Raw genomic sequence first — 12,110 nt, 5'->3', positions numbered from 1 at the left:
GTAGTTACTCTAAATACCAACAGAGAGGGAAGGAGTCTTCAAATCAAGTATCAATGTTATCCTCTCTGTGCACAGGGTAGATAGGGACGGGCAACTTTAGACATTGGCTATCTAAAATGAGGGGTCAATAGGGGCACGAAGTGACTGGCTTACAAGGTTTCAAGAGGGAGCTTAGTTTAAGAGTGGGGGGCGGGGGAAAGAAAGAGTCCCACTGAATCGCTATCTTCTTGTCTAGATGGGTCTGGTGAAAGGAGATGGGGATACAATTTGTAAGATTCAATAGTGAATAACTGTTATCATGACTACTCGTGACTGTCACAATTGCAAAGGTAGAAGTTTTGTACCAAAAAAAGGGGAGTGGTTAATCTTAAAGTCCAGAAACAGAGGACCCTAGGACCATCAAGAGAGGAATGCACAAATAGAATGTGGGACCTTATCCAGAGAAGCAGCAGCGCCAGAGATGGAGGCAGAGATGGGGGCATGGAGAGGGGGCACGGCTGAGGACTCTAGATTTATCAACTAAGAAGAGAAGGACTGAGAACTGGTGGCCAGGAGCAGACTTGCAGAATTTGCCCTTTGGAGATGTAAACTATTATATATGCCTGAGTGGGTTTTTTTGTTTGTGTGTTTTTTAAAAAAAGCTAAAGTGGGTAGAGAGAAATACTTTTAACTGATGGTATATGGAGGGGATTATAATCAATGTAATGAAACAAGTTATATGAATTGTTGACTGTGAAACTGATGAAGTGCCCTGTAAACTTTCACTCAATCCACAATAAAAACTTAAATTAAAAAAAAAAAGAAATCAGAAGACATATTGCATTAGGCAAATATGTTGCACAAGATCTGTCTAAAGTGTTAAAGGTCACTTTGAGGACTAAGGTGCACCTGACCCAAGACATGGTATTTTTAATCACTTCATATGCATGGGAAAGTTGGACAATGAATAAGGATGACCATAGGAGAATTGAAGCATTTTAATTATGGTGTTGGAGAAGAGTCTTGAAAGTGTCACAGACAGCTACAAGAACAAACAAATCTGTCTTAGAAGAAGTACAGCCATAATGCTCTTTAGAAGAGAGAATGGTGAAACTTCACCTCTCATTCTTTGGAAATATTGTTAGGAAGGACCAGTCCCTGGAGAAGGACATTATGCTTGATAAAGTGGAAAGCCAGTGAAAAAAAGGAAGAACCCCAAAAAGATAGATTGACACAGTGGCAGAAACAATGGGGTCAATTGTGAAGATGGTGCAGAACTAGGCAGAGTTTTATTCTGTTGTGCATGGGTTTGTTGTGAGTTGGCACTGATTTTTTTTTGTGTGTGTGTGTGTGTGTGTGTGACAGAAAAAACTTTATTTGCAAAAACAGACCGGGGAACCACATTTAGGCGTGGAGCGGGGGGCAGGGGGCTCCCCTGGAAGTAGCTGTCCGTCAGTAAGCAGTTGCACCCTCTTCTGCTATGCTGTGACTTTCTGTTCCTGCATCCACTTGCAAGAACACTTACTGATCTGATCTCTGGTGCCACTAAGCATGCTTGCCACCTGCGACATTTATCTACATTTTAGATCCAAAAAATCAGGAAGGTGGGACTTTGGTTTAGGTCAAGAATTGGCCTTTGGGGGCTGCATCTCTTTTGAGGTGATTGAATGAAAGTAAAGCTCTCTTGAATCAAGGAAACACTTATAGGTGGTGTAGGAAGGAAATTACACAGACCCTGGAGGAAACCACGTTGACCATGTGCAATGGCCATGGGTTAGGGTAGCTTATGCTTACTGTCTCCAGCGTTCCTACTTCCCAGCCCAGCCCATACATTTCTACAGAGTTGGCACTGATTTGATGGAATCTAGTAACAATGGTGTAAGGAGCTCCGTTAGCGTAGTGGTTATGAATCGGGCTGTGAACTGCAAGGTCAGCAGTTTGAAACTACCAGCTGTTCCGTGTGAGAAAGATGAGGCTTTCTGCTCTAGTAAAGATTTACAGCCTCGGAAACCCTGTACAGGGTCACTATGAGTCAGAACCAACTCCACAGCACATAACCACCACCACCACCAATAACAATGGTATGGCATTGGGGGTTAATGTGCCAGACTACCAGCTGCTCCTCAGAAACCATATACAGGGCCGCTATGGGTTGGAACCAACTCAACGGCGCTTAACAACAAGCAACAACAACATATGTTATTATATAGACACTTTGGTGGCACAGTGGTTAAGCACATGGCTGCTAACCTAAAGGTTGGTGGTTTGAACCTACCGGTTGCTCTGTGGCAATCTGAACCTGTGAAGATTATAGCCTAGGTAATCCTATGGAGCAGTGGTGCTCTGTCGTATAAGGTCACCACGAGTTGGAATCTACTCGGCAGCACACACCAATAACATTAAGGGAAATGAGAAGTCAGGCCCAGTGGGGAAACAACTCTTTGCCTTCCTGTTCTCATAACCTCTCCAAGGATAAGCATCTCAGTGGTAGTTCCAGTATTGAAATGGCTTATTGTACAAGCTGGATGCAGTAGGATGAGCTAAAGGCAGTTGCTTTCGGGAACTTCTGATCAGCATAAAGCCATAGGTCTGGAACAGACTAGATGTAGCACTAGCAAGCTAAACAAAAACTACACACCCTGTAACTCAAGAAGGTACCAAACTCAGACTTTCAAGTATAAGACAGATTTCTTACATGATGAACCTCTGTATGGCACCCACTGAAAAATGAGTGGACAAACTTTAGAAAGAAAATTGGAGAAGGAGAGTTTCCAATTTTGTGTATGAGCTTTGCCCAAATCTCTGGCAGGTTTCCAAACCACACAGATGCCAGAAAGATTTCAAGCAGTCCAACTAAGGGCAAAAACAACTGAAGTGAGATTAGAGCTGCTACCCACTATAAGTCGGAGAGAGTTTTCAGTTTGAATTTAACTAAATCACCTGCTAAAACAAAAATGTCAGTACACCTAGGAGGACTGGAATAGAATGCAGAGTCACTTCAACACAACAGAGAACATAATCCAAAATTGCTCCACATTGAAGAAACAGGAAAATGTTGACTATTCTTGAGAGAACAATCAACAAAGAATGACCTTGAAATGTCCAGATGTTGGAATTAGTAGACACGGATTTTATAGAATGTTCAATAAAGTAAAGGAACTACTTTGCTACTCCTGAATATTAAAAGATAGGAAATCTCACCAGAGATACAGAAACTATAAAAAAGAACCAAATTCAAATTCTAAAGCTGAAAAACATATCTAAAATAAAAATTTATGAGATTTGCTTACCAGCAGAATGGAGGTAATAAATGAAAAAATCAATGAACTTGAAGATTAATAGAAATTATTCAATTTTTTGAACAAAGAGTAAAATAGTAATAGTGAACCTTGAGCAGAATAAATATAAAGAAAATCACATCTGGGCACAGCATGGTCAAATGCTGAAACACATTATATAAAATCTCAAATATAAAAATAAAATCTCAGAAGCAGGCAGATAAAATCACTATATTACTCAATGGGAACCAAAGATTTGAATAGTCACTATTTTCTCATTAGAAACAATTAAAGTCAAAAGACAACATCTTTAAAATTCTGAAAGAAAAATTTGTCATCCCAAATTTTATATCCTGTGAAAATATCCTTCAGGAACGAAGTAAAAAGAAACACATTTCTATGTTAACAAGAAAAAAACAAAACCTAAGAGAAATAATCAGTAGTGGCAAATGTGGACTTCAAGATATACTAAATCTAGGAGTCCTGGTGTAGTGCTGTGGGTTAATGTTCTGGACTGCAAGGCCAGTTTGAACCACAAGGTTGGTGGTTCAAGCTTATCAGCCACTTCTCGGATACCCTATACAGGGTTGCTATGCGTCGGAACTGACTCTACAGCACTTAACAAAAACGACACCACCAGGTAAATATAAGACTGTTAATTTCCTATTAATTTAAAAATATACAAATGCAAATTGAAACCATATGGAGGCCTATTTATACATCCACTAGAAATAGCAAAAATCACATTATGAATCATTGGTGATGATCTAGAGTAATTGTAATTCTGATACACCAATGCTGAGAACTACTATTCTGGAAAATGTGGATATTATCAACATGAACAAAAGGTAGACTCTATTGCCCAGTTGTTGTTTAGTGCTGTGGGGACAGTTCTGACTTATAGAGACCTTATATAGGGTTTCTAAGGCTTTAAATCTTTTAGGGAACGGAAAACTTCATCTTTCTCCTCTGGAGCAGGTGATGGGCTTGAACCTTGAACTGTGTGGTTTGCAGTCCAGTGTTTATCATATGGAGCCACTGCACTCCCGTGTTACTCAACAGTTCTACCCAATAATGTGTTTGCATGTGCATGAAGAATCACTTACAAAAAATGACTTTAGAGAAAACCTAACCACAAACCAATTTTGGGGAAGCTTTCCAGAGAAGAAAAGTGGTTTTCAAAAAAATACAATTTATAAGACTTCCGACAAGATGGCAGAATAGGCAGACATACTACACAGACCCTCTACAACAAAGATATGGAAGACAAGATGAAACTTACACAGGTGATAATCCTGGAAGCCTGAGATTCCAAAGAAAGATTAGAAAAGAGACTTGAATACTTAACTGGCAGAAGAAACTGAGTAGGGATGGTGAAAGGAGACTGATAAGTGAGCTGGCCGGATGTGCCTTGGCCATCTTGAACTTTTGCAAACAGCATTGGCTACATAAAGCAGTCTGGCAGAATGGATTCAAAGGGCAACAGGAAAGGTATAATTCCTTCTGTTTTCCTACACTCCCCTGGTGACCAGAGGTGTGGCCAGTCCCCACTCTGCTCTACCCCCACAGCAGACCCTGCTCTCCGGAAATTCAGAGGTACATCTTTGTGAATCTCACCAGTGTGAGGTAGATGCCGGCTATGCCGCCTTGGTGCCTGGTTTCAGGCAGGCTCAATTCCAGACCTATAGAAACCACAGAGCCACCAGACCAATATTTGTCTTGGAGAAAACTCTTATAAACAGTCACTCTGCTTCCCCTCTCCCTCCTCCTCCAGCTACCCTGTGGTCCTAACAGACATGTAAACCAGCTCTGTTCTGGGCCTCCTGAACTACTTCTGGATTGAGTGCCCTGAATATAGACAACACCTAGGCCTATAGGAACTCTTTACAGCCAAGAACTCTGCTATTATGTCTCTCCTGCACCCACTTTGGGAATAACGAGCAGACATGTGCTATGATTGGTGACCACGTTGGTCACCAATAAGGGGAAGTAAGGGAAAAACAGAAATGAAGCTGCGAGCTAAGTCCAACCACGTTCAATAGACTCCTGTGAACTCAGATGGAGACCTGGTTGGCCAGCAGTGTGGCAAGACCTGGGGACTCCTGGGCCCAGGGTCAGTGACATCGCCACAGAGGACTAGAGTGGAGAGTGAAGCATTTAGCTGATAAAAAGAGAGGGCATATGCATAAGAACACCCACACTTGCAGATAATACCCACTTATCCTGGCTTCAATGACTGGATGATCAGAGTTCAACTAGAAGAAGAAAAAAGAAGCAAAAAAGAGTAATCTGATACAATTTGATGAACTTGACCTATACCTATGGATGCAGTAGCTCAAAAGAGGGAACAAATCTTTACAGGGAGGATCATTCCCACCCCCTCTATACAAAGTGTAGATAAGGATGGGCAATTTAGACATTGGCTAATAATTAAGAGTCACTGTTGTAAAGCATCATCTTGTACAAAAAGTAAGCAATTAAACACTGATATTAAGCCATACTTTTTAACTTTCTTACTTGTTAACACAGTTTATCATCCTGGTGGTGCTAATCCTTAATCAACTAGGTTGTAGCCCCAACATTGTTTTGCAAGTCATTTGTTTAAAACTTGGTTGCATTTTCTTACTGAAGTAAATTAGATGTGATGGATGCTAGTGACCACAAAAGCTCATTAAATCTACTTTGTACTTGAAATATAATACAAATGACATTATTAAGCCTATCACAATGTATAACAAGGTTTGTATTGTGCTTAACGGTCTATCTAAGAATGCGTTCTTCAGTCTGGGGTATTGGAATAAAAAAGATTGCTTGGAACAAGGTTTCCTTTGAAAGGAGTGTGTGTGTGTGTGTGTGTGTGTGTGTGTGTGTGTGTGTGAGATTGAGAAGGGATCTGAGGGGTAAAAACAAACCAAGCTTCAGAGAGTTGTTGTCTCTCTCTGTGTTTTAGTTGGGTCATACTCTTTCATCCAACACTCTAGTTAAAACCCAAATGAAACCATCAAGTCGATTCTGATTCAAACAACCCTATCAGATAGAGTAGAACTGCCCTATATATTTCCAAAGCTGTAATCTTTAGGGAATCTGACTGCCACATTTTTCTCACTCCAAGTGGCTGCTGAGTTAGCCCTCTGGAACTCTCCTTTAGCAGAAGAGTGCGTAACTACTTGGCAACCAGGGCTCCTGCTTTGTAGTTACTCTTCGTATTTCCCACGTAAGGTCACCCCAGGTGAAACAATCATCTTCACATGTCACTTTCCTTTGCTTAAGAAAGATGGTATCTATATTGTTGTTTTAGCTCCATAATGTCTGGTGTTGCCCTGTTTATCTAAAGTAATTCTTACCTGTATTTCAACCTGCCGTTCTTTTTTGGCATTAAGTAGTTCTTTTTGAAGAGATTTTATCTTTTTTCTTCCTTTCTCCTCGCTAAAGGAAATAAGAATGATTTGTTTAGAGCAGTGCTTCTCAAACTTTAGTGTGCTCATGGATTGCCCATTACGTTAAAAACAACAACAAAAAACACCAGCTACCTGGGATTCACCCCCAGAAATTCTGATTCTGTAGTTTTGGGATGGGGCCTAGCAATTTGCATCATGAACAAGCTCCTAGGTGATGCTAGTGGAGCTAGTAGTTATTTATAAATGAATATGGTTTTAGTAAATAGGAAAGAGTTTTGTGACATTATCGTTGTTATATCTGTAATATCTGTTGCTGAGAAAAGGTGCGGGAGAAGGAGCGGAAAAAGAATTACTTTTATTCTGAACATTTTAATAATTGCATATTTTTACCCCACAATAATCTTAGGAGGAATTCTCGATCATTATTTTACAGATGAGAAAATGTGGCTTAGAGATCTTAGGTAACTCGCTGTGGTAGAGATGAGAATGCACCTCACAGACTTTCAACTATAGGGCGCAGAAATGAGTAGGGCCCCAGCTGCTGGGCTCTGAAATCCATCACTTTCCACAAACTGCTCTCAGCTAATTATTGAATGTGGATGAGATACTAAAGCAAACCCTTTCCTGAAAGACCCAACACTCCACTGATGGTCAACTTTGGCTCAAGAACTCCCCATCCTTAGGGGGACCATCCTTAGACCTTGCCTTTGTCTTCACTTACAGTCAGTCTTGCATTCATACCATATTGTAGATACAGATATTGAGGCCCAGACATCTGAGCTATTGTCCCAACACCAGAGCTAGGAATTGCTATTGTTGTTGTTGCTAAGTGCCATCGAGTCAGGATCCGACTCATAGCGACCCTATACAGGGTTTCCAAGGTGCAGCTGGTGAGTTAGAACTGCCAGCCTTAATGGCCCACACAGACGTTGCAGTTTTCCGCATTAACCGGCAATGCCACACCAGAAGTCCAGAGCTAGGAATAGAACCCCAATTTTTTTACTTTTAGCCATCCTTCTTGGAATGCATACATTGGTTTGATTTAGAAATCAAGGACTTTAGCAGTCTCAATTTATAAGCATTTTAAAATACACCAAAGCAATTAAGCCTAATATTAAGCTGACCTAGCAATGATGTCGTAGAAATGCATTTTGTTTTCTCTCTCTTTGCTCAAAGTTTGCAGGAGAATAGTGAAAGTGCCTGAATCTTCCAACTCCTGCATGGTATTTGTAATGACATCACTGAAAAATTGCCTGGAATAAGAAACAAAAAAGTTGAGTTACTATCCATAAACAGCTATATAAACCACACAAGTTACGGCCCAGAAGGAATATCATAACTAAGTTGGCATTATCCTAGGAATATAAAAATAACATCAGAAAATCTATTAATATGTATAGTTCCCCACCGAAATAGGCGGAAGGAGAAAAGCCCTGTGGTCATCTTAATGTTGTGTGCTGTCGAGTGGGTTCCAACCCAGAGTGACCTTGAAGAGCTTCTGGTGAGTTTGAACCACTGACCTTGCAGTTCAAACCGACCTTGAGGTCCAGCACATTAACCCACAGCACCACACCCCAAAAAAGCAATTGACAATATTCAACACTTGCTCATCATTTAGAAACAAATAACAAAAATTCTAAGAAAACTTTAACCTGAGAAATCTATACACCAAAATAATAAATATCAAACATATAGTATGATATCATGTATATAACATTTGTTTTTAAGTGACATCGAGTTGATTCCGACTCATAGCGTCCCTGTATAGGGTTTCTGAGGAGCGGCTGGTGAGTTTGAACTGCTGACTCTGTAGTTCAAACCTACCTTGTGGTTCAGTGCTTACCCTATAGCATCATAACAGACAGGTAAAACTATTTTACATATTACTTAATAGAAGTATCACAAATTGCAAGAGAATGATAAACATCAAATTCAGAAGTGTTTATCTTCCGGAGCAAAGTAAAGGGACTGGGATTGATTGGAGGCTTCAATCTGAAACAGTTTACGTCTTAAAAAAAAAATTAAGTTCTAAAGCAACCATATTAAAGTGTTAAAATTGGTGATTTCATATGTATGTGTCCATTACTTTATTCACTATACTTTTCTATACTTTAAAAACATTTCCTAATTTTAAAAAGTTAAGCAAAAACAACAAAAATAACCAGAAGTAGCAAACCAAACCCATACATTTTGTTGTTAGGTGCTGTCAAGTCAGTTCCAACCCATATCAACCCTGTAGAGGGTTTCCAAGGAGCAACTGGTGAGTTTGAACTGCCTACCTTGCTGTGGATCAAGTCTATACATTTTAGAGTATATGGAGTCCTGGTGTGGCGCTGTGGGTTAATGTGTTGGACTGTAAAGTTTGTTTGAACCACAAGGTCGACGGTTCAAGCTCACCAGCTACTAAGTACCTTGGAAACCCTATACAGGGTCACTATGAGTCAGAACTCAACTGCACCTAGCAATAAGAACAAAGTTAAATGACCTACCCAAGGTCACATAACTAGTTTAAAAAAGAGCTAGAACGATGTAACCCATGTTTACTGGCTTCTACTCAATTGCTCTCTATAACTCACCATGTTATCTCTCTTCTTAGTGAAGAATTTAAAAAACTGCAATTTGGTATTTTGAAACACGAATTACACTTGCTATTTTACATAATTTATTAACAATAATTCACACAAGGTTACACAAAGGATGCTCATGGGGGCTTATTAGGAAGAATCTTTTTTTTTTTAATTTTGTGAAAAAATTTTTTTGACAGGAGGGAGATTAGGTCCTGATAGCTGAGAGTGGCTGGTGGACTTGAACTGCCGACCTTGCTGGTAGCAGTCCATTGCTTATCCTATAGTGTCACACCAGAGCTCTGTTGGGAACCATCAAAGACTACGTATCCACATTTCCACTGTGCATGTCTAAGCTTAGTCAAATTAGTTTCTAAATGTATTTAATAAAACTTTAAAATACAAAGATAGATAGGTTATTTATACTGAGAGAAGCAATAATTTTGTAACTCAGAGAATAGTGACGCAGATTTTTACACTCATTTTTTTAATATACAGATCATGATCTCAGATAAAATGAAAATTTAAAAATCAACTTATACTTTCATTAATGTCAACATGTCTACACATGTGTATCAAGCTGATAGCTTATGTGTGTTAACAGCTACATTTCTACTTTTCTACACAAAAAAATCCAAACAAATACAAATAGCATACATGTATCTTAGTTAATAAAAGTTACATAGCATCAAATCAGGCTCTTTACACATCTCAAGCCAATTCTTTTGAGTTGGATTCCCCATCTGGTTTTTACATAGCTGATTTTGCCAAGCTACAATATTAATCTTTCCCAATAGTCATTTGAAGGTACACAAAAATGCTAGTTTCTGCAACTACAACAAAAACATTGCTTTCTAACTTCAATGCAGCCTCCACTGTGGTCAAGTTTGTTAATGTCCAAAACAGCTCTGATTTTCCATGTGCAGAATTTTGGTCAAAGAAATGTTCTCCGAGTTATTATTCCAAGGCTTTGTCTATGTTGGTACATCCTCTTCTTTGGGGAGGGAGAGATTAAATTATTCAGCTGGATATCCCACCAATGCACATCTCATAAATTTTAAAAGTCTGATGCTTGACTCTTGCCACAGTGGCAGTGAGGCACCTCCTTAGGAAAATGCTGGAAAGAGCTGTGTGTGGATAATGCAGCTTCAGGGGATCTCCCTTCCATGGCCATTGGGGCTATTTTTTTAACATTCTCCTCAAGGAGAAATGAGGAGAATGTTGTACTTTTCTCATAGGCCTCCTTTCCTGACATTTTTCACATAACAACTTTTATTTAAAATCATCACTTGCTGAGAGACTTGCTCTCTGCAATTACTAAAGGTGAAAGAACACTTTATAAAAAATATAATAACGATATAATGCTTAAATGTGTTATTTGGTAGCACTTATAAAAAAATGTGCCTTTTTAGTTATGTCAAAAACTAATCAGATTGGTAAATGTGAGGGTGGGGGTTGAGGACATGTGAAGGCCACCTGGGAGGACTGGTGAGAGGCACCTCAAAGCATTGAGGGTGAGAGCAGGGAGGTGGCAGTGCTCTGAGGCTACATCTCAAAATCAGATCTATGTTGGAACGACATTCTAGGATTCCAAGTTGGAGTTACAACTTAGTTTCCAGGAGTGGCCATTAAAAACAACAACAACAAAAATGACACTAAACTCCATGGTATCAGCTCTGACAGTTGTGGAAAACTGGATGCATAATGGCCATTTTAAGCTAAAAAAAAATTGGTTCAAATTAAACACACTAACCAAGGTGATTTATTTCAACCCTGGTTACTAAAATAAGAACAAAAATTTATAACTGATTTTATTTTACTAAAAAAAAGATTATCACAATATATTAACACGAGTGCCTTTAGTTGGCAATTAACTTTTGGCAACTCTGGATGTGTGTGTAAACTGTAAGCTCCCACAATGAAACTGTATACTTGCAACGTGTGGCCTTAAAGGACAGAAAGAACAAAGGGAAAGGTAACCTGTCAGAACAGAAACAGAAAGAAGGCACAAACATTTAACCACCGCCCTCCCCGCACATCCAGAAATGAGTGGTCTCAAGCTTTCAAAGTGGGGGGCGGGTTAGGGGGGGATGAATCTCAGAGAAAAAAAGATGCAATGTTTTTCACTATTCATTATCCTATCATTGTTAGTCCTAATGCTAAAAACAAAACAAAACAGACAGAGAAAAAAGTCAGAGTGGGCTTGCTGGACAAGAGAGTTATAAGGGAACATGGCTGAACAGGTAAGACACAGATTCACCGTTGTGTGTCCTACGTATGTTCTCCGCCAGTATCATGGAAATGTCGATAACCTGAATCTTGGAGCAGAGTTTCATTTTGTCCTCTTGCGGAATTGTGTTTGTGACGACCACCGCCTCAAAGGCAGCATTATTGATTCTGGAAATGGCTGGCCCAGACAAGATTCCATGGGTCAGGATCGCGTAGACTTTGGTGGCTCCAGCCGAGAGTAGCTTGTCTGCAGCGTGGCATATTGTACCACAAGTGTCGGCCATGTCGTCCACCAGGATGGCCACGCGGTCCTTCACGTCACCCACCAGAACCATCCGGTCCACCTCATTTGCCTTCTTCCTCTCTTTGTGAATCAAAGCGAACTCCACATTCAATCTGTCGGCAATCGATGTCACCCTTTTGGCGCCGCCCGCATCCGGGGAGACGATGATGCAGTTCCTCCACTCGGTGATGTTCTCCCGGATCCATTGCAGGACCGCAGGCTCCGCATACAAGTTATCTACCGGGATGTCGAAGAAGCCCTGGATCTGCGAGGCATGCAGGTCCATGGTGATGATGTGGTCCGCCCCAGCCACCGAGAGCATGTTGGCCACAAGTTTTGCAGAAATGGGAGCCCGGCTCTTGTCCTTCTTATCTTGGCG

At 40.2% G+C, this 12,110-nt stretch overlaps 2 protein-coding genes across 2 annotated transcripts in view; both read right to left on the bottom strand.

The window, feature by feature from the left end:
- Positions 1-12,110, bottom strand: part of IQCG (IQ motif containing G) — a 77,976-nt gene that overhangs the window by 42,731 nt on the left and 23,135 nt on the right. The window contains exons 4-5 of the mRNA XM_006869379.1: positions 7,780-7,908; positions 6,602-6,683 (exon numbers count right to left, since the gene is read on the bottom strand). Of these exons, the coding sequence (XP_006869441.1) occupies positions 6,602-6,683; positions 7,780-7,908 (211 nt within the window). The remainder of the gene's footprint in view (positions 1-6,601; positions 6,684-7,779; positions 7,909-12,110) is intronic.
- Positions 11,439-12,110, bottom strand: part of LOC102825399 (ribose-phosphate pyrophosphokinase 2-like) — a 995-nt gene continuing 323 nt past the window's right edge. Inside the window, exon 2 of the mRNA XM_006869417.1 lies at positions 11,439-12,107. Within this exon, the coding sequence (XP_006869479.1) occupies positions 11,439-12,107 (669 nt within the window). The remainder of the gene's footprint in view (positions 12,108-12,110) is intronic.

Source organism: Chrysochloris asiatica, unplaced genomic scaffold, assembly GCF_000296735.1.
Source record: "Chrysochloris asiatica unplaced genomic scaffold, ChrAsi1.0 scaffold00130, whole genome shotgun sequence".
Lineage (NCBI taxonomy): Eukaryota > Metazoa > Chordata > Mammalia > Afrosoricida > Chrysochloridae > Chrysochloris > Chrysochloris asiatica.
The sequence above is the reverse complement of the archived record's forward strand: the minus strand, read 5'-3'. Positions and strand labels throughout refer to the sequence as shown.